At 35.5% G+C, this 23061-nt stretch overlaps 1 protein-coding gene across 4 annotated transcripts; it reads right to left on the bottom strand.

Annotated features, from left to right (window-relative positions):
* Window positions 1-304: 304 nt before the first annotated feature.
* Window positions 305-22900, bottom strand: LOC113119918 (histone-lysine N-methyltransferase EHMT2-like). Of its 4 annotated transcripts, XM_026289654.1 has the most exons (29): window positions 22794-22899; window positions 22240-22279; window positions 21462-21557; window positions 20817-21046; window positions 20659-20734; window positions 20489-20577; window positions 16842-17012; window positions 16705-16755; window positions 15467-15599; window positions 15284-15394; window positions 14493-14626; window positions 13104-13247; window positions 12254-12561; window positions 11441-11668; window positions 10502-10584; window positions 10299-10405; window positions 9233-9355; window positions 8608-8679; window positions 8145-8246; window positions 7711-7815; window positions 6918-7072; window positions 6674-6841; window positions 3906-4050; window positions 2665-2742; window positions 2470-2585; window positions 2282-2368; window positions 2112-2190; window positions 1036-1211; window positions 305-848 (listed from the first exon to the last, which is right to left on the bottom strand). In XM_026289654.1, exons 1-29 carry the CDS (start codon window positions 22818-22820, stop codon window positions 668-670), a joined length of 3615 nt encoding a protein of 1204 aa, XP_026145439.1. In that variant the 5' UTR covers window positions 22821-22899; the 3' UTR covers window positions 305-667. The 4 variants fall into 4 exon arrangements, with proteins under 4 accessions (XP_026145439.1, XP_026145440.1, XP_026145437.1 ...); XM_026289655.1 differs by lacking the exon at window positions 8608-8679; XM_026289652.1 differs by lacking the exon at window positions 8608-8679 and having other exon boundaries at window positions 10299-10584; window positions 22794-22900.
* Window positions 22901-23061: the final 161 nt, after the last annotated feature.

The raw sequence follows: 23061 nt of genomic DNA, 5'->3' as shown, positions 1-23061 counted from the left end.
ACACGAGGAAGAATGTGGGATATGAAAACTGTAAAACATCTCATCACACTTCTCACAAAACACCATCTACAATTCCACTGTATTTTATGATTTATACTTTGTGGAGTAGGCAATCATGTAAAATGTGTGGTATATATTAAATACCACAATATTACCATGTGATACCTTCTCAGTATTAATGTACCACCTCAGTATCACAGCTAATGGGGATTTATGATTCGACAGTAATAAAAAAAAAAAAACGATAATTGAATTATTGCATTTGATTACCCTGGTAATTTCTGAACAACAAAAGGAAAAGACATTTCTGTATAAAACCGTATTTATTAAAACAATTACACATACAAAAAAAAAAAACAACTCATGGTTTTTAATGAAAATGAGGGTCTGTTTGTGATCTGCATGAAATCACAGGTGCGTTAACATTTTCCCTCCTGATCCGAGCAGAAATGATAGCCTTGAATTTGAATCTCACTTCCTGCTGGTATTTTGAAACCGCATTTGCGTGTGCTGAACTTTAGGCCACGGTGTCATTTTATAACTTCCTGTGTCCTGGCCGAGGGAAGAAATGAATCATTTGATAATGCAAACACAAGCTTCAGTGTGATAATCATACACAAACACACGTCTGAGAGCTGATCATGTGTGCATTAGACACAGGGTCTCTTCACGAGTGTCCCATCACAGTGAGTCCGGCGTCACCGGCCGCTTCGGGACAGACGTCCAGACGAGCCAGCCGGCTCTGCTCCAGCGCGATGGCCTCCGCCGAATGTTTGCACTTCTCTGAGCCGCACTGACAGGTGAAGTACTTGCTCTTGATATCCCAGAAACGATCGCCGTAATCAAACCTGTCAGAGAAAAAAAAAAAAAAAAAAATCAGTGATCATAAAACAAACAAGGGGAAAATGTCTAAACAGGAACAGGATGCAAAATACAGCCATAAATTCCTTGAGATCGAGTCACGAGGTCGTGAGCAATAAATTCATAAAGCAATTAAGTGCAGCTTTCGTCAGTACAGTCACAAACACGTCTCACCCGAGCTCCTGCCCGGTGAAGATGTCTCTGGAGCTGAAGAAGGCGATGCGAGGGAAGCGCAGGTCCTGGTGCAGCATGAACACACGCACCGGGATGATGTTGGGGTCACACAGATGGTTTATAAAGCGGCTGATGTTACCGTAATAACGGGCGTCGATACAGTACACTTCACCATCCTGAGACAGACAGACAGACAGGGTTATCACAGTTAACTAGAACTATTATCTAATTATCTAAATGAAAAAAAAAAAAATATATTTTAAGTTAAAAGTTTCATTTTAAATATAAACTATATATATATATATTGCCTGACTGAAATAAATTTCAGCTAAAACAGTAAAATTACAAACTGGAAATGAATAAGAACTATAATTTAAATATAAATAGTAATCTAAAAAACTAATTTAAAGTGACAACCAGAGTAAAATTACAAAAATTATTTACTAAGATGTAAATCAAAATGAAACTGAAATGATAAAAAAAAGAAGCTTATTCAATATATTAACCAAAATTATAATAATGTAAATTGTAAATAATAATAAACAAAAATTAGAAACTGTGCCTTGGCAACTGACTGAAATAAATTGTAAGCACTAGAATTAAAAACTGAAAATAAACAAAAAATTAAATAAAATTGCATTTAAATCTAATTAGTAATTAGCAGAATTATAAAAAAAAAAAAAAAATTAAATAATAAAAAGTACTAATTATTACTAACATTGCAGATAGGTGACATTTATATCATCATTTTGCATCAAAGTGTATGAATAAACACCATGCAAGCTATTTTTGGTCAGCAAATCAAACATGTTTTCATTGGTTCTCAAATTCGTTATGTATTTGTGCTGTGCTATTTACATTACACTTTGTTTAAAAGCAGATGTTACTGTTTACAATTATGCAGTGACATAAACAAGCATGCAGATTTGTGTTGTGTTTGTTGCAAATGTGCGTCAGCAACGTTCGTCTGTAGTTTGCATAATTTTGCCACTACTATTGAAAACAGTCGTTCAGACCGTCAACAATCTGGACTGAATCAGTGAGACACACACACACCCACACACGCACACACACACCTTGTTGTCCAGATCAAAGAGGTATGAATCGTCCTCTCTCACGTCTGCTTCTGCGTCAGAGATCAGCTCGCCAACATACCTGCACACACACACGCACACACACACGCACACACACGTTACAGCAGAAACAACGGCTACTGAAAACAACGGGCCTGAGCGCTTTCACTCACTCGCAGATGAAACTTCCTTGAGGAATGTCCTGAAGCGCTCTGACGCCCCATCCCATCTTCTCCGTCCGGTAGAGCTGCAGACGCACCCTGAAACACACCATCCACTTCAGCCAGCTCTTCTTTAAAACACCTTCGACACGCAGATCATCTCAATACATCAAACTGATTATGAAATCATCCTGGCTTACTTGATTCCAGCCTGAACCACTCGGTTCTTGCAGGTTTTATGGCAGGAGCAGGCCATGTTGCACTCGAAGATCAGAGGGGGCTCGATTTTATTAAACTCCTGAAGGAGGCGATGATCCTGAGAACACACGTGTGCTGTTAGACAGGATCCACGCTGACTGTGGAGCTCATCAGTGAGATGATGAAGAGTGTTTTACCTTGTCGTACCAGCAGCGGATGCTGAGCTGTCCACAGAGACAGTTACTGGAGGAACAGTCGTCTGTACAGCTGCAGTGCTGAAACACACACAGCTCTCTGAGGTCAGCACAATACATCTGATGTCTAAATATTTTGGTTTCTAATGTCCAAAGTGTTTTTTCTAATGCTTTTTTTATCTGCAAATAATTATTTCTTTTTCTTTCATTGACACTGACTTGAGAACAGGACTTTTTGGTTGGTTTAGTCACAAAAAAAAAAAAAAAAAGAGTCTGAATTGATTTGAGAAAAACTAAAATCTAAATTATGCTGTGAATCCGTTCAAAGCAACGATTCAATGATTCGTTCGCATCTCAAAACTGTTCATAGATGCAAGAAGTTTGCTGACAGGCAATGAATTATTTTATTCACCAAGACTGCATTAAATTAATTAAAAAAAAATGACAGTAGAGACAATTATACATTTATACTTGTGAAGGATCATGTGACACTGAAGACTGGAGTAATGAGTATATTTTTACTGCAGTTTAAATCAAACCAATGCAGTCATGGTTGAATGCAGCCAAAGAGACTTCTTTCAAAAACATTAAAAAGATCTTACTGACCCCAAACTTAGCAATAGTCCATGTTGAAAAATATAGCGCTTTAGTGTAGTTTCTAGGGCTGGGAAAATAAATCAGTGCATCTTGAATTGAGAAATGATTCTGCATCGATTCTGAGATTTTCCGAATGCATCGGGATTCTTTCTTGAATGGATTCTGAGCTCAGTTTTGAACAGCAGATGGCACTGCATGCTTCAGAAACAGCCTTCTGCTGGTTTCTAAATCCACACACACACTTGATCCTAAAATAATCATTCAGAACATTTGAAAAGGTTGAAGCAAATTACAAAGGTGTTCACAGTGGCCTGTGTTTACATTAATCTTGATCATAAAAGCATTTTAAGATGAGGAGAAATTACATGACTCAGCCGAACACACAAGCACTCTTTAGCACTCTTGTTCATGAGCATTGAGCGTGCGAATGAAAACTAGATTAGAATTGATTCCAGAGGAACCGCGATGCATTCTGATCATCTAAGAATCAATCCAAGAATTTATTCTGCCTCGATTCATCGTCCCAGCCCTAGTTCAGTGCATATGAATAAACATCATTAAATATGATTCTTCCTTGAATTGCTCTGTATGGTTGAGTGTTGTGTGTGTGTTGTGTACAGTGTATTGTGTTGTGTATTGTGTGGCACCTGCAGGTGTGTGATGTTGCGGTCAATGTTCATGGTGGATGTTTCACAGTTCTCTGCGATGTATTTGTAGTCAGATGGACAGCCTTCATCATCCACACCGTTAACACACGGGATGGGAACGTTCTCGTAACCCTGAGCCACATCACTACACACACACACATGTGCATGCACACACACCAGCGTTATTAGCTAAAGTAAACTAAAGTAAACTAAAGTAAACTAAAGAAATCATTTAAATAAAGCTGAGGGAAAATAATATTACAAATATTGGATGAAAAACATAAGCTGACACTTAAATGAAAATCAGAAAATTAAAAATTACTACAAGTAAATGAAAAGACATTAAAAATAATAAAAAGCTTTATATATAAAAATTCTAAATTTCTTAAACTTAAAACAAATGACTGAAATTATTAAAATACAATTAAAATAAAGAGATACGGAAATATTAAAATATTAATAAAAAATACTTTCAAATATTCTACTTTTCTAAATTTCTAAAATTCTACATTTCTACTTTTACTAATTTAAAAATGCTGCCTTAGCAACTAACTAAAATAAAAAGTTGAAGTACTAAAATCACAAATATATAAATATATATATATATACATATATATACAGTCTTGTTCAAAATAATAGCAGTACAATGTGACTAACCAGAATAATCAAGGTTTTTAGTATATTTTTTATTGCTACGTGGCAAACAAGTTACCAGTAGGTTCAGTAGATTCTCAGAAAACAAACAAGACCCAGCATTCATGATATGCACGCTCTTAAGGCTGTGCAATTGGGCAATTAGTTGAAAGGGGTGTGTTCAAAAAAATAGCAGTGTCTACCTTTGACTGTACAAACTCAAAACTATTTTGTACAAACATTTTTTTTTCTGGGATTTAGCAATCCTGTGAATCACTAAACTAATATTTAGTTGTATGACCACAGCTTTTTAAAACTGCTTGACATCTGTGTGGCATGGAGTCAACCAACTTGTGGCACCTCTCAGCTGTTATTCCACTCCATGATTCTTTAACAACATTCCACAATTCATTCACATTTCTTGGTTTTGCTTCAGAAACAGCATTTTTGATATCACCCCACAAGTTCTCAATTGGATTAAGGTCTGGAGATTGGGCTGGCCACTCCATTACATTAATTTTGTTGGTTTGGAACCAAGACTTTGCCCGTTTACTAGTGTGTTTTGGGTCATTGTCTTGTTGAAACAACCATTTCAAGGGCATGTCCTCTTCAGCATAGGGCAACATGACCTCTTCAAGTATTTTAACATATGCAAACTGATCCATGATCCCTGGTATGCGATAAATAGGCCCAACACCATAGTAGGAGAAACATGCCCATATCATGATGCTTGCACCTCCATGCTTCACTGTCTTCACTGTGTACTGTGGCTTGAATTCAGAGTTTGGGGGTCGTCTCACAAACTGCCTGTGGCCCTTGGACCCAAAAAGAACAATTTTACTCTCATCAGTCCACAAAATGTTCCTCCATTTCTCTTTAGGCCAGTTGATGTGTTCTTTGGCAAATTGTAACCTCTTCTGCACATGCCTTTTTTTAACAGAGGGACTTTGCGGGGGATTCTTGAAAATAGATTAGCTTCACACAGACGTCTTCTAACTGTCACAGTACTTACAGGTAACTCCAGACTGTCTTTGATCATCCTGGAGGTGATCATTGGCTGAGCCTTTGCCATTCTGGTTATTCTTCTATCCATTTTGATGGTTGTCTTCCGTTTTCTTCCACGTCTCTCTGGTTTTGCTCTCCATTTTAAGGCATTGGAGATCATTTTAGCTGAACAGCCTATCATTTTTTGCACCTCTTTATAGGTTTTCCCCTCTCTAATCAACTTTTTAATCAAAGTACGCTGTTCTTCTGAACAATGTCTTGAACGACCCATTTTCCTCAGCTTTCAAATGCATGTTCAACAAGTGTTGGCTTCATCCTTAAATAGGGGCCACCTGATTCACACTTGTTTCTTCACAAAATTGATGACCTCAGTGATTGAATGCCACACTGCTATTTTTTTGAACACACCCCTTTCAACTAATTCAACTAATTGCCCAATTGCACAGCCTTAAGAGCGTGCATATCATCAATGCTGGGTCTCATTTGTTTTCTGAGAATCTACTGAACCCACTGGTAACTTGTTTGCCACGTAGCAATAAAAAATATACTAAAAACCTTGATTATTCTGGTTAGTCACATTGTACTGCTATTATTTTGAACAAGACTGTATATACATATATATATATATATATATGAGCGTGACGTCAGCTATATATATATATGTTTTAAAGCTTTCTTAAAAAACATTTTAAGAAAAATAAAAACTAATAAATATGACTTAAGCACTTAAAATTACTAAAACTTGAACTAAAATTAGAAAGGTTGCCTCGGTAAATAATTAAAATAAATATAATGAAGAATTACTAAATTATTAAAATTACTAAAATTGTAACAAAAATAAATCAAAGCAAAATAGAAATATACTCTATATTAAAAAAATATTTAAAAAGGAAAAAGAAATGTTGCTTTGGCAACAAACTGGAATAAGTATTATTATTATTAATTCAATAATAATATTTAAATACTTTTTTTATAAAAAAATTATAGAAAAAAAAAACATTTAAAAATTTAAAATCTAAACAAAATAAAAAAATAATAATGATAAAAGTAAATAAAAACAAGAAATACTAATAGTACATAAATAATACTAAAGGTTATGTAATTCTCAATATTAGAGAGCACACACTGACCTGCATATGATCCTCTCTGTCCGTACCACACGGTTGGAGATTCCTCTACGTAACTTCCTGTTAATCTGAAGCGCCACCCAGACGGGCGTGTCACAGCGGGCGAGAGACAGCGGCGTGTCGCCCTCCTTGTTCATAATGTCGATGTCAGCGCCTCGAGATAGAAACAGCCTGGAGTAAAGAGGAACAGAAGACGTCAGATGAGTGTATGACACAGAAAGCAGCTCTCGGGCGGCGTGTGACCCACGTGACGCAGTCGATGAAGCCCTCGCGAGCCGCGATGTGCAGCGGTGTGTCTCCGTGAAGATTCACAGACGACAGAGGACAGCCGGCGTTCAGGACCAGCTCCGCTATCTCAGCGCTGCCTGCGAACGACGCCCAGTGCAGACAAACGTTCATCTCCTGCGCACACACACACACACACACACACACACACACACACACACACACACACAGTGAGACAGGGCCACCATAGACAATGAATCTTTCCTTCCAATATCTGAAATTCTTGCACTGATCTGCTGCACTCCACTCTGTTTTTTAGGAAGACAGAAAGGTTTAAAGGTTATATTTTCAGCCTGGCCTGCTCAGCGATCTAATAGCGCTCATCAATGCCACAATAACTGAGATGGCCAATCAAATCAAAGTAGTGTTCATAAAATCGTCAATTGACTGTTTTTAAAGAGTGAGAGAAAGAGATTAAAGTTGCATGTGTGAATTAAGTTAAATGAGTCTGTATGTCTCTCAACAAACAATGAAGCTGTGAGTTTATCTTCAAAATCTCTGATTTTAGCACCTCATTGCTGAGAAATATAGTGCAGCCATTCAGGATTCAGTATCTGTATTTTATTAATAAAAGTCTGTATTGACTGCAAGTTTCTGTGTGCAATCTCTGTGCATCCATGAAAGCAGAGCATTAATAGAAAGTGGTGATTAAACTGACGACTTGGAGTTTAATGGTTTAGATGCACATCTGCATATATATATGAAGCTGGTCCCCTCCAGTGGTGAGACGCTCTCTCATTTCCTGCCAGACTCACTTTGTCTCTGAGCGTGACGTCAGCTCCTCTGTTGAGCAGAGCTCTGATCACATCTATATGTCGATGTTCTGCTGCCCAGATGATGGGCGTCCAGCCGCCGCTATCCTGAAACACAGAGACGAGGTAACAGCTAGGGGAAGCTTTTAAAAAAGAAAAATTATATATTTATAACAAAAAGGGTAATTGCACCTTCCTATCTCACAGTTGTGACATTTTCTCATAATTCTGAGTTTGTATCTTACAATTCAAAATGTTTTCTCAGAATTGCAAGATATAAACTGGCAATAGCAAAATGTTAACACACTAATGCAAGTTTATGATTAACAATTCAGAAGAAAAAACCTGATTAACACTCATGCGTGTCTTCACATTTGAAATGACACTCTTTGGTTGAAAACTACAAGAGCTGCACGAATGAGTTGATGCACACACACCTGGGCGTTTAGGTCCACCTGTCCGGTGCTCAGTAACAGCATCAGCACCTCCAGGTTCCCCAGTTTAGCAGCGTGATGAAGACCTGTAGATCCGTCCTCTTCCTGAACACACACACACACCATTCAACAATCAATTACAACTGTGTACTTCAATATGATCAATATTTGATAGGTAGAGTTCAGTTAGGAGGAAAACAGCTTCTGGCTTCTCTCCTTTGACCACGAGCAAAAGGGCGCATTACTACTACATTTTTATTCAAAGCATAAAATCAACTATCTGTGGAAAAAAGGGGATAAAGTTTAAAACAAGGGTTATTAACCAAACATATTTATTAAAAGCTGCTTAAACAGTTAGAAACAAAACAGCATCATGTATATATGCAAAGTTTAATATAAAGGGTCGAAACCCATCACAAAGAGTACTTTTTCATTTAAAAGCATGTGGAAAAGAAGTTGAACTTACATTAATTTTACATGGCTTTCTAAACATGCGTCTCTCTTGTGCGAGAGCCGAGTGCAGCGGTGATAGATGTCCCTATAGAAAATGTGATAAATATGCCATCTGTGTGAACGGCTTGGTTCAGTTTAGCCGTAAACAAGATCTTCTCCGCATTTATTTTCTAATTTTTATCTAGTGGGTTCAGCTGGACAGGCTCACAAAACATTAACACAAGAACATTGTCATTGTGTCTCGTGCTGTGCCTGACGCACAACAAAAGTGGATTTTTATTTTAAATTTGAAAAACAAGATTGTTATTTGACAGGACACACTCATAACATCATGTGTTTGATTCATACATGAACTGATCAAATGCACACCTTGAATGCAAAAATTCATTTAACTTCACACAAAATTAGAATATTTTGTTATGAATGTTATGAATATTCGAATAACATGATCTATTTTTTTAAGTCAAGATCTGCCAGGATGAGGAATAACTGACCCCAGATTGTTGATTTTTTTTTTTTAAAAGAGTGCAACAGCAATTATGATTAACATGCATTATGTTTTCACTGGTCCGTTGTCAGATATTACAGACAACAAAGGCTCTGGATCAGGAGTGTGTGTGTGTGTGTGTGTTACTCACTGCGTGATAGACGCAGGCTCCGCTCTGGATCAGGTATTTCACCACCTCCACATGATTGTTCACTATTGCCTCTAACAGAGGGGTCCTCAGGGTCTTATCTTGGGCGTCCACCTTAGCGCCTGCCTGAAAATTATCCACAGCACAAAAGCAGGAATTTTAATGAAAACTTTCTTCAGATACAAACTGAGACAAGCCCATTACTCAAAAAACTATAGTAATTCTCTGCAGCAGTGATTCCCAAACTTTTTTCTCAGCTTTTGACCTAAAGTACCGTCTTGAACCCCCCCTAATATTTACATCTTCTCTAATGTCAGCTAAGGGTCACATGACAAGCAGATAAACACTCATTTTTATCATTTATTTCTTTTAATTTAGCATTTGAGATTTAATTCATTGCACCTTTTATTTTTTTTTATTTTTTTCATTTTCAAATTATGTATTTTAATTAACATTTTTATGGTTTAACTAATTATATAAGTAAAATTATTTATAAAAAATAAATCAAATTAAGGTACTTAAAATAAAAACCTATCATTTTAAAATAAAAAATTATTTAGCATTTTTATGTGTCAATTATTAAAATCAAGTATTATATTTTGATTGTTTTAATTCAGCATTTTAATTAATGACTACTATGCAATTTATTATGCTTGTTTCTATTTTGATTAATTAAATATCTGTTGTAATTTAACCATTAAACACTTAATTAAATCAAAAGTAAAATACCTACATTTAAAATAAAATATAAAAACAATAATAATTTTGCAATTTTATGACGTAAATACTACTAGCCATTTATTTGGACTTTTCTCGTTTCATAAATCTGTATTTTAATTTAGCATTTTTATGATTTAATTATTACACCAACAGTTTTTTTTATATTGCTATTTTAGTAAGGTATAGTATTTTGATGCTTCTTCTTTTCCATTTAATGATCTAATTGAATATGAACTTTTTCATCACAAGGCCCAGTTTGGGAAACACTGCACTACACAAACATGACGGTATGATCAATATATTCACATGTCCAGTGAACACTAGGACGTGCAGTGCATGTGGAGCTCACCTGTATGAGCAGGTAACAGACCTCCAGCAGACCCCTCTGAGCGGCTGCGTGAAGAGCACAGCGTCTGTTCTGAGAGTCTGACTGATACGACGGGTCGATGCCCTCCACTGACACACACACACACAGACAGAGAATATCAGCTCTGATGCTCAAACCTTCAACAGATGTGTGACACACACACTCGAGCACACACAGGTACGTACTGAGCATGAGCAGAACTCGCTGAGCTTCACCCTGTTTGGCTGCAGGATACAGCTGACGGGGATGAAAGCGCAGCTTCTTCCTCCTGACCAATCAGAGACAGCCGAGCAGATCACATGACAAAAACATCAACTTTAGCCCGAGTTTGTTCAGAATAGCACACTACAGTACTGTTTTTGTCTCTATTCTGTGCAATGCATGTTGTTTTTCCCCCACATTAAACATACTGTTATTCCAGTATGGACATTCTATTATAGATTTTATTAAGATTGTGAATTAGAATATATTTTTATATTTTCTGTTTTCATCTTGTTGAGTTTTGGTCATTTTGTGTCTCAAATTTGTTATTCAAATAGCCACAGTTCACAAAAAATAAATATTATTGAATTATTTACTAGCTAAAATACTTATTTTATTAATACTTATTTTAAAATACTTATTTAATATTTTATTTTATATGTTTTTTTTTTGGGGGGGGGGGTTATACTATACTATAAGCAATTTTTGTTATTTTAGTACTTATACCTTAAAAAATAAATAAAAAAATGGGTATGGAAACCCTGGATACTGGAAGAATTTGTTATATTGTGATTTATGGACCTGGAAATTCATGGAAAAACATGGAAATCTTAAAAAGTCAGAACATTTTTATAATAATTTTGTTTCTAGTTATGTCAAATTCCCTTCTGTAAGTACAAATTATCTAAAACTTGTTAAAACTAAACGAAAATAGGAAATGTTTCCTTGGCAACAGCTGGCTGGCTTTAGTTTTAGTTAACGTTAATAAACTTGATGCATAAAACACCAAAGACTACAAAATACAGTTGAAAACTATATCCCACAATGCAATGTACTGTCAGTGTGACGACTGAACCAGAAATGATAGAATGTGCAATTCTGAACATCTCTTTCTTCACTCATTATTTTAATCATGTGGTCACCTCTCAGTGTCCTGTGTGAGAATGGCTCTCTGTAGCGCCGCCCTCCTGTCCCCTGGTGGAATAGCACTTGGACAGACTGGCTTCCCATTGGGCAGGACGAGCGACGGTCCAACACTGTCCACCCCACCATCGCCAAGGGCAACCACATCCTCTCCTGGAGTGGCATTGGCTGGCTGAGTTTGTAACTCCGCCCCCTTTCTTACATCTCCACGACATCGCATCCTTGCACTTAGTGGAAATAAACATTTAAACATTAAACATTTTAATCAATACATATCTGTCATGAAAACTCTCGAAGTGATCTGCATGGTAATATACATGATTAATGTATTTGGTCTTGGCTGTTGCTGCTGCGTTCACACAGAAGACATGCAGTGTGAAAAGAGCTTAAGAAATTTTACTACTGCACATATAACATGAATAACCCAGAATAGCAGATCTATACAGGTGGAGCGTTTCTGAACTGCTACAGCAAACACTGCAGTATTTGAATGTTGAGCAGCGAGCTCATTGGCTACAGATACAGGAGAGAACCAATCAGCTGCCATGTGATAATGATGTCATTATGTCATATTGAGTTAGATCTATCGGACTGCACCATCTAGAGTTTCATGCCAGAACTTGGTTTTTGCACAAATGCAACAATTGACAAAAACAAAAAAAATGTTTACTATTTAATTAATAGTAAACAAAAACACGTGTAATGTGTGATGTTTTTTAAAAGCTTTCTTTGTTAAACAAGATTTTTTTTGAAGTGAAAATGGTAAACATAAAAATTAGCTGTTTTACTATAAAGCAAGGCATTGAACTCACTTGATCGGCTCTCCCATCTTCTTCTCGTGGTTTAGCGCTCGTGATGTGGCCGCGAGCGCGGAGGGAAGAAGTGAGGGTGTGGTTGTGGTGGACGATGCACTTGCAGTGACCACATTCGAGCCTGAAGAGGGCCCTGCAGGAGGGATGGTGACTTCACGTGCCTCTGATGCGTCCTCCCCACAGTGAGGGCAGAACAGCAGGCCGACGCCCACTCCTCCTCGGCTCCGCCCACCGCCCAGCACAGACACACAGCCCCGGTGGAAGCGGTGAGCAATGTGAACGTCTGGACAACACTCAAGAAATGTTCCCTGTGTGCGAAGAGGAGGATCTTTGAGCTTTCTGTTTGAAAATCGAATTATTTCGTTCATAAAATTTAAATAATTCATCATTTAAAATTTAAAAAGTAAAACACTTACAAAAAATATATATATTATAATAACATTATATTACTTACCCTTAATTTATTTTATTAAGAAACATTAACAAGTAAAAAAAAAATATTAAATTACGGAAATATTAACCTAAAATCACTGTTTTAAAGCTTTTAGGGACCGGTTTAAATGAATAATTCACAAAAATGTCTAAATTAATTAATTAATAAAAGTCTATAATTATTTACTTTTACTTTAATTTTAGGTTTTAGTCATTTTTGTCATTATTACTTTTACATTTCTAATAGTTTATTTATTAGTATATCAGCAATACTAAAATAAAAAAGTTGATAAAATAAAATAATTTTTGGATTAACTATTTTGTAAAATAACAACATACAACACAGAGGTGAGTAAATAATCCGTTTAGCTTTTTTAGCTCTTCCTATAACATGGTTTTTATGGTCGGAGACACTCACAGAGAGGCAGAAGTATCCACAGCCCGGACAGCAGTGATGTTTCACCATGTGTGAACGGTGCGTCTCACACAACACCATTAGAGACACACGGCTGGATGGACGCATAGTCTCCCCCTTCACGATCACATTGGTGCAGCCCACCAGCTGAAACACAGAGGACAGGAGGAACCACACGAGAGAGACGGGGGTGATCAGTCACTCAGCATGAACATACTGTAAAAATGATCTGTTCAAGAGTACAGTGAGCTGCTTTTGCTGTCCTTATAGCAACATTTCAACTCAATTCAGTTCATTTGAACTTAAAAACCACTGAAGAGAGACCGACCTGAAACGCTGCAGAATGTGTCCAAAAACTAATGTTTGATAGATATTCTCAATAGATATTATAGCCTAGAAATCACACTCTAATTATATTAACAGTAAAATCATCACTCATCTTAGTTCACGACGATCTCACAAAATTCTGTTATAATCAATTAATTTCTCTAAACTACACAATTAATCACGTCTGCACTTATGAGATGATTCGCAAGCATGAAAAACTGTGCTTTCAGCGATGAGTGAATACTGCAAACTCTGAAAACGTTTCTGATGGCCCATTGTGTTGAAGAAATCAACAGATAATTTTCTGTTAATTTCCAATAAATTTCCGATAAATTGGCACAATACCTGGAAAATTATATATATTCAATACAATTTGCAATATAAAGACAATGAAAAAAATACATAACATATTACATACAATTCATGTCATTATAGTTTAAAATAATATATAAAATACATTATTTCTTAAATAAAAATAATGACTTTCATGGGAATTTTAGTTATTTTATTTTACACTGCAGTAGTCTTCTTTCATCATTTGCAAGAAGCTTTTACAAATATATAAAAATATTGATAAAATATTAGAGCTTCCACATACTTCTGACAAATTAATTCTAATGATTTTCTCTTATTGGACAATATTTCTAAAATACTATTTTACACCAATAGACCTACATGGCAATATATCTTACAGCTGAGCTCGATAAAATATTTTCACTATATACATTTCCATGACATTTTTAATTTTAATTTAAATTAATTTTTAAATATTTTACTTCTTCATACTCTTTCATATGTGTTGTTTCTATATGCATAACCATCATCTTTTAATCAGCAGTTTAACATCTCTCCTTTTTCTTCTAATCCGATTCTCATTCGCAATGCTTCTTTCCCTCAATAAAGTACAAAGTCCTGTCTCTTTCTTTTTGTCCGACAGCCAGATTTTTTAGTTTGTTTGCTTCAAATCAAAGCTTCTAATGTTGTGAATCACTTCGGAGCTGTTTGGTTGGTTTAGTGCTTTATTGAATCCCCGTGTGAATCAGGTGCTCCCAGCAGCGGGCTCACCTCTCCGTTGATGCTCTCGATGGCCATGCAGGTTCTGCTGGAGCGAGCGCTGAATCCATCCACACGCGGCGCCTCCATCCTGCAGCTGCACAGAGGAAGCTCCTCCAGACGCTCGGTTTCTGCATCACTGCCATCTGCACACACAGCATGAGACATCACACACAGGCTTTATACTGGAGTATCTGGCCATAAAGACAAGGCTAATTTATCTCATACACCATGGAAATTCAAAGTGCTTTAAATAAAAAAATATTTAAAAATAACCATAACACGTTTAAAAAACAAAACAAAAATTATAAAACCATATATTATATTATATAACCATATTAATCTTTAAGGAAATCATGATACATTTTATTTTTCTGAATTCTTTGATGACTAGAAAGCTCAAAAGAACATTTATTGGAAACAGTAATCTTTTGTAAAATTTTTCAATTGAAGGCTTTCTTGCTAAATAAAAGTTTTTGTTTTTTTAAAGCAATACTAGCAGTATATAACAGTTTCCACAAATATATTGTGCAGCACAACTGTTCAGCATATTATACTGATTTCTGAAGATCATGTGACACTGCAGACTGGAGGAATGATGCTAAAAATACAGCTCCACATGACAGAAAAAAAAAAAACACAGTTAACAACACATTCACACAGAAACACCTGTTTTAAATAGTAAAACTGATTTTACTGTATCTTTGATTAAGTAAACACAGTCTTGGTGATTCTAAGATACTTTTTTCATGAGCTTTAAAAGAGCTTAACTCTTCTGGCAGTGAGTGTAGCTCATCACACACCTGCGTGTGGAGACAGAGAGAGGCTGTCCGCTGCAGAGATGTCCAGTGAGTCCAGAGGAACCTCAGTGTAGTCAGTGCTGCCCACTGTGACTGCGGCTCTGGAGTCCACACCTGACACACACACAGAGACAGCTGCTCACATCTGTTCACACACACACACACACTCTCAGGGGTCTGTCTCACCTTTATCTGCCTCCTGTCCTCCAACCGGGGGTCTGTCTCTCCCTTTACCCTTCCCCTGAAGTTTCCATTGTGGCTCGTCTCTCTCTGCGGATGTTTTCTTATAAGATGTGAGAGGCCGATCGGAGCCAGAGCTCTGACAAACACCACACACTCGTTAGTTACACTCACTGTAGCTTACATCACACTACTCTGAGAACTGAGAACTTAATCGGTATATTAAACATTATACACATGCATACATACACAACTGCACAGCAAAATAACAAATAATGAGTATTAATAAGCATATTTAATTTTACACTGCTGCAGTACAATTACAATGCTTAATATCTTTACTTGTGAGAAACTTTCATAAATATAGAGAAAAAAATCTATGAGAATCTTGTCTAAATATTGTGTTAGGTCTCATTTATTATTTAGAGATCCCACATATTTTGATAAATTAATTGTAGTGAGCTTCCCAAAAATCCCTAACCTTTTCTACATAATATTTTACACCAAATACACTTTCAAAGGCAGTGCCTAGCCAATAAAACATTTCAGAGCTGAGAAATTTATTTTTAAGTTAATTAAAATGTGTTAATGTAATAAATATAATATATTTTTTATTTTCTTTTATTTTATAATATATATATATATATATATATATATATATATATATATATATATATATATATATATATATATATATATATATATATATATATATATATATACATATTAATGTATTGATATTTTAATTATTGTATTCATTTTAAAGACTTTTTAATATATTATTTTTTTTTTTTTTTTTCTAGACTTTTTCCGGCCTGGAAGTCACATTTTATATCAGTAATCCTGATATCCAGCTTTCCATAATCTTATCAGCCATCCTGATGTTATTTTAGCATCACTAATATACCCTTATGGTTTCTTCTAATATTTTGAACTAGATAACATTTTTATATTTTGTTTCCATCTTAATATTAAAGTTTTAGCAATCTTTTAGTGCATTTTATTACTTTTTAACATCTATATAGTTTCAGCTTTTGTTTATTCAGTTCCAGTTATTTTAGAAAAAAAAAAATTCCCTTAACAACTAGCTTAAAGAAAATGTTTTATGATTTTAGTTTTAGTTAATGATAATTTTAACCCTTATCTCAAGATATTGGCATCAAATAATTAAAAAAAAAACATCCAAAAAAAATCCTGAAACTGTATGAAAATAAGGTGCACTTCCATTGGTCAGAATCACTCACATTATCAGACAGATGCTCCGCCTCCAGCGTCTCTACCATCCCATCATCTGACTGCAAAACAAAAGCACAAGACTGTCAGATCCTCAGACTCTGTTAGACTCATTATCAGAGGCTTCAGGTCTGTGTGATCTGCTCACCTTGCTGTCAGAGTAGATCAGATCGTCTCCAGAGTAACTGTTGTAGAGCAGGTGGAAATCTTCCTCATCTGCCTCCTCATCCAGATCCTCCAGCCAACCACTGTGATGCTCTTTAGTCGCCGTGGCAACTGCCTCCACCTTCCCCGCTGCTGGAGACACGTTAAGTGCAGGCTGGAAAACACACACAGAAGTATTAACATACGATAATATTACATTAACTATGATGAGCAGTGGAATCAAAGCTGTTGCTGTTTACTATAAAACACACAATGGAACTGGAGACATCTGATTCATTCCGACAGCAATAATAATAATAGATTTATTTATTTTTGCATTCATTCATTCGATAATAAAAAGACACCAATAACATTCATTTATTATTATTATTATTATTATTTATTAAATATTTAAACTTTGAATCATATTGCTATGATAACAGATATAAATATTAATAATTAAAAATAACAACAGCAAAAACAGTAAAAACAACAACAAAAACAATTATTATTATTTACAATTTATTAATTCATGCTAAAAGACACCAATAACAATAAGTAAAAAAAAATGATGATGATGGTTAATATCATCAATATTATCACTGTTAATTTGTTTATTTAAAATGTATACTTTTAATCATATTACTATTATAAAGATCCCAATAACAATAATTAAAATTCATATTAATAATAAATAATTATTATTCATTTGTTTATTTAATGAACATTGGCCATTTAATAATATTGCTATTAGGGATGTCAACGATTAATCGATGATCGATTAATTGTCGATAAGAGATGCAATCGATTAAGGCTATCGATGGTCGGTTAACCGATTCAATGTTGGGCTGCGTGCGGCTCATGCGCACTCAACACGTGCGAGCGGCTGTGAGTGATGGTGACGATATATAAAAGCATCATCATTCATTCACAATGTACAAATTAAGCTTTTAATGTGATTTAAACTTTAAAGTACATTAAAATAGAAACAACATAAAAGTTCTTCAACATTAAATGCAATGGAAATGTAGTTACTAATCATTTCATCAGATAACTGTTTTATATCGTGCGCTTTGCAGGGCTGCGGGACACAGTGACAGGACAGGTAGTCTATTCATTCCTACAACTTGTTAATTCATTCCTACGAATTATTAATGTGGCAATTGTCCATGTTTCATTAATTTTGTTCCCTAAATAACCCATGATTTAAGTGAAATAAGGGAACAAATTAATAAATCGAACGAATTCTTAATTCATGAAATCTTTAATTTCCCTTCCCATGTTTACCACAGTAAGAGATGCGAAAACAGTTATTAAAAGCGAAAGATAATAAAATAAACCTGGGAAATTAGAGGGGTAGACTATGAAGATTTAGGAAAAGAAACGATGCCTAAATATACTGAATTTGTGGAAATTCGTGACCAACCGGCAAACCAGAACAAAGCCGCGTAAATGAAGACTATGGGGTCCAAAAGCATGGTCGCGATCTAACATTTTCCAGTTAACCTATTATTCCTCTAATAAACAAAGCTTTTATACCACACTTGTCATAATCAGATCTAATCATTTCTAAATAAATAATTGCTGGATTCAAAACAGCGATTAACAGGCGTTGTGACCGACACATTCCTGGAGCATTCACTGCTGTCACTAAACGGTGACGCCGAGCATCGTTCACAAGTTTCTGCATGGACCTGACTCGGGCACAGGTTCTAAGCCCTGGGACAAAATGGGATGCTTTAAGGAAAATTTATAGCCTACTAAGTAATAGGCCCAACATAAAAATAACAATTTGTTTTCATGTTTTTTTTTTTTTTTTTAAATCGGCTATGCGAAATATATCCGACTTAAATAGGCTAATTAAGATTAACGGATTTAAAACAGAAGTGTGGGCGCTCCATAAGTTCACAAAAAAAAAAAAAAGGATGACAACGCATTCTGTTTGTTTGCTTTATTTCACAAGAGCACAAATCTTCTGTTTTTATTGTGAGTGTGCACAAATGAAAGTAAACACTTCTGCGGAAAATATATTTTTAATGTCTCAGCTGTTTCGATCGCCCCGGAGCCTGCTGCACACGTATATTCTAGCGATTCAAACTTACATCGCAGTCTGTTCATTATCAAAATAAAATGTCAACTAAACATTAAAAGGTTACACTGGTCAGTTTAAATAGACCGTAGTATACCGGTCCACTCTGCTGTTATGCCAAGGACGTTTTTGCTCATATGAAGAGGATAATCTTTTCCGTCTATATGCGAATGCGTGTTAAGTACAAGCCTAGTTTATAATATAAATAATAGTTTAACATTCAAATACATTGCGAATATGGAAACATTTCGATTTGTGCCGAATGAGACATGAGCAATAACCTCCAAATAAATCTAGCCAAAGCCGCGCTCGCTCATCCTCGACTGCACGCATGCACTGTCACGATCTAATGCGCTGTATGCCGGATTTTTAAAAATCTGACATTTTCTAGGACAGAATCCAGCAGGATCAAATTAATGTGAGCAACTGTGTTTTGGTGCAGCAGCGCCGATGTAGTTCACTTAATGTGCAGCGCAGTCACACACGCTCCACATTTCGGATAATTTTATACAATAATGTAAGTTGAAAACATTGCAATTGTGCTTTAAAATACAACAACGAGCACCACAAAACCATTTAAAGAGGCGCGTTCAGCGTTCTCCGAGCGGGATTGGAAACTGTCAACAAAGTAAAATGACCTCAAAAGTATGGCGCGCTCTCTTCATTTTATCAAATGATCATAATCGCATCTATTCATTTTATAATCCTGCTACTAGCATTTTATTCAGACTAAAACCTCTTTAATTCAAGTGAGAAAGCGTTTTGTGTGTGTGGCTTTTGCACATCCTGTCATACCGCTGACTGCGTGCCTGCAATAGACGCATTTTGCAGTATTATGGTTAACGATTAATCGATTAATTGATCGTTAATTTAAACGACGATCGATCATGGAAATAATCGAAATTTGACATCCCTAATTGCTATGATGAGCGATACCGATAGCACAAACAATGATTAAAAACAACAAATATTATTATTTAGGGATGTACAATATTATTGGACCAATATTGGAATCGGTCAATAATGGCATTAAATGTAAGTAGCCACATCGGACCGATATGAAATATGATGCCGATATGTCTTGCCAAAAAGAGGAAAACATGAACTCAAACGTGCTCAGTGTGTGCTAGTGATTATATTACATCAACAGTGCAATTAGATCACATCAGCATTTTACAACTATTTAGCTTTAGGCCATTTACAAATGTTAAATATAATAAATAAAATACAATTTTAAGGTTACTAATGCATCTTTCTGCAAAAAAGGAAAATGCAGTGATTTATATATAGTTTATGATTATTTTCAAATCTTCAATGTACTGTCACCTTATTGTTGTTTATTTAATTGTAACAAATAAGTTTCTGCTAAAAACTATCCAAAATTAAAAGTAATTATGTAGTTATCGGAAAATTGTCCAAAACGAGTTGAAAATTATCAGCATATCGGATATCCGCAAAAATCCAATATCTTGCATTCCTAATTACTGTTGTTATTTATTTATTGAACACTGGTATCGTTTATCATTACCAGCATTTCGTCAAATGTGTGCTCTTCATCTCACCTCTGTCTGTGGCTTTGGGACTTTCTCTGGAGTTCCTGCAGGACTGACTGCAGCATCAGAGTCCAACCCCACTTTACGCTTCTTCATTACTGCATACAGAGAAAAACACATAACGGCTACAAACCTGAGGTACACAAAATACAAACAGATTAATGCCAATTAACACACACCTGCATCAGCGTCTGTTTTCACGCTGCTGACGGGTTTCTCAGGTGTAGCTGCTGCAATCGACTCCACAGACTTCATCTGATCAGAAACACAGGACAGTTATGGTTTATTAAATCGAGTCGAGCTCATCATGACTGTGTTTCATCACAAGTGAAGGAACCTGTGGGAACGGCGGTCTGTTCATGGTCTTGCGTGCGCGGTGGACTTTAGCAGGAGGACCGGCTGAAGGCACAGATGAGGAGGATGAGGACGAGGAGAGTGATGAAGATGAGGAGGAAGACGGAGTCGTCTTACTGCTCGGACCACAGACGCTCATTTTAGCTCTGCCGGACGCAGATGACGGAGACGAGAGAGACGAGGTGGAAGGAGAGGCACTTTTACCAGCACTACCTGTGAGGAGAATTAATAAAAACTAATTATTATTACTCTATAGTTATCACCAAGATCTTATTTTTCTTGTTTTGGAGTGTTTCAACTATGTAACTGAATCATAACCTTCTGAAGTTTAATAATGACATTAAACCAAAATGTAAGACCTCATAAAATGATATTTAAAATCTCCATCATATCATTTATGATAGGTAGGACTTCTTATAATCTTAAATATTATAAAACCCAATTTATTTAGGGACCCTTTAAGACCTTTTTTGTTTGTGTGCTCTAAAATGCATTTTACATTTTGCACACATCTATTTTAGCCACAAATGTAAACGAAACATTCGCAATGACAAGGCCAGAAAAACTGAATGTGATGATGAAGAAAAGTCAGAAAGTACAGTAGTTCTGGACACCTGCACAAACGCACCTGTGCTTGACTCACCTAGGAGTGATTTAGTGGATGTGGTGGGACGTCCCGTCACGTCTTCCATCTGTTTTCCCTTTACAGGCGAAATCAGCTCCACTAACAAAACAAAGCCAAAACAATTAGACAAAGAAAAATCTAATACAAATTAATAAAGAAACACATCTACAGAAATTTAGGCCAATGTTACAAAACTCTTTAATCGTTTTAAACATGATATTCTTTGTGTGTACCCTGATTTCAGGTTTTATTTGCTTGAACTGAACGATAATTAAATCAAAAATTTTACATGCACAATTTTTTTTTTAATCACCAGCAAACAAACACCATAATGCATTTATTTAAGGAACTGCTCACAAAATAAAGACATGTAGGCCTATATTTAAAATGATTTTTCTTAAAAAAAACAAAAAAACATTAAATCTTGAATTTTATATACTATACTGATAATGTGCAGTATAAACCAAAGAAAGAACTCAATAGAAAATCAGGCTGAAACTAATAATGGCATACAATCTATTATTGATGAAAAAATATATATAATAATTTATATTCTTAAACATCTATACAATTTTACCCATTTTCTTTTTTTGTTGTTGTTTTTTTTAATGGGCACTTATAATAAAGTGAAGTTAAACCAGGAGACAAAACAGGTTAATGTACTGCAGAATAAATCCAAATGTATCTAAGAAATAAAGTAATAAGGTGATACAGAAAACATGTTGGCCAATACTAACATATACAGTGCAGCTCTACTAATGAAAGATTAATATACCCTCACCTTCCTGTTTGGATTGAGGAGAGCTCCCTTCTGATGGGGTCTGAATCAAAATAATAAAAAATAAACAGTTAAACATGATATATAATCCAGACACAATGACAACATGCTAAAATATGATTAAAACCGATTTTAAATCTGATGTTTTAACACAGAACAACAGCTAAAGTCCGGCTGAAGTTTAAAGTAGACACTTGGGGCACGTCAAATAAATATGGACATATTCTACAAATATTAGAGAAGATACAATGAACTGATAATCATAGGTCATAAATGTCACATCCATAATATTTTAACAGCACCATCCAACAAACAACGTAAAACGCATGCATTAGTTTAAACATCTTCTGACAAGATCATTGCATCTGTACGTTTAATCACTCCGTTGTTTGCAGCGCTGCATGCTGCAACAAAACAGAAAAGCGCATACACCGAACGCATCATTTCTATCATCTATCGGGAAAACACACTCATAACACAACCTCGAAGGTGCAGATGCACTGTAATGACGGCAAGCACGTGTAAATGTATGTTTTATTGTGTGTTTTGTTTCTCACCTCGAGTGCGCGCTCAGATGCCGACATGATGCCGGATGCGCTCGAGGGAAATCGCAGCGCGCGCACCCGTGACTACTGCTAAGATAAAAGTCACTACGACTCCTTCATTCATACATCTTTTCTAAATTTAGATTTTGTTTTAGAATTTATAAGACGTTACTTATTATTTCATATAACATGAACTAAAAAAACATGTTAATCACAGCATGTTTCCTAATTTTATTTAACTCTAAAAACGTTTCGATAAAATTATTGTAATCTTCTGACA

Source organism: Carassius auratus, chromosome 19, assembly GCF_003368295.1.
Source record: "Carassius auratus strain Wakin chromosome 19, ASM336829v1, whole genome shotgun sequence".
Classification (NCBI taxonomy): Eukaryota; Metazoa; Chordata; class Actinopteri; order Cypriniformes; family Cyprinidae; genus Carassius; species Carassius auratus.
This window is presented reverse-complemented; position numbering and strand designations above follow the sequence as displayed.

What these genes read in the sequence shown, in the direction of transcription:
- LOC113119918 (XM_026289652.1), bottom strand. Translation starts at nt 22,820, where the DNA reads ATGTCGGCATCTGAGCGCGCACTCGAG. An exon ending in TCCGCTGCTGGTACGACAAG is followed by an intron (nt 2,586 to 2,664) that starts GTAAAACACTCT and finishes GTGTGTTCTCAG; the next exon opens with GATCATCGCCTCCTTCAGGA. An exon ending in GTGGTTCAGGCTGGAATCAA is followed by an intron (nt 2,369 to 2,469) that starts GTAAGCCAGGAT and finishes GGTGTGTTTCAG; the next exon opens with GGTGCGTCTGCAGCTCTACC.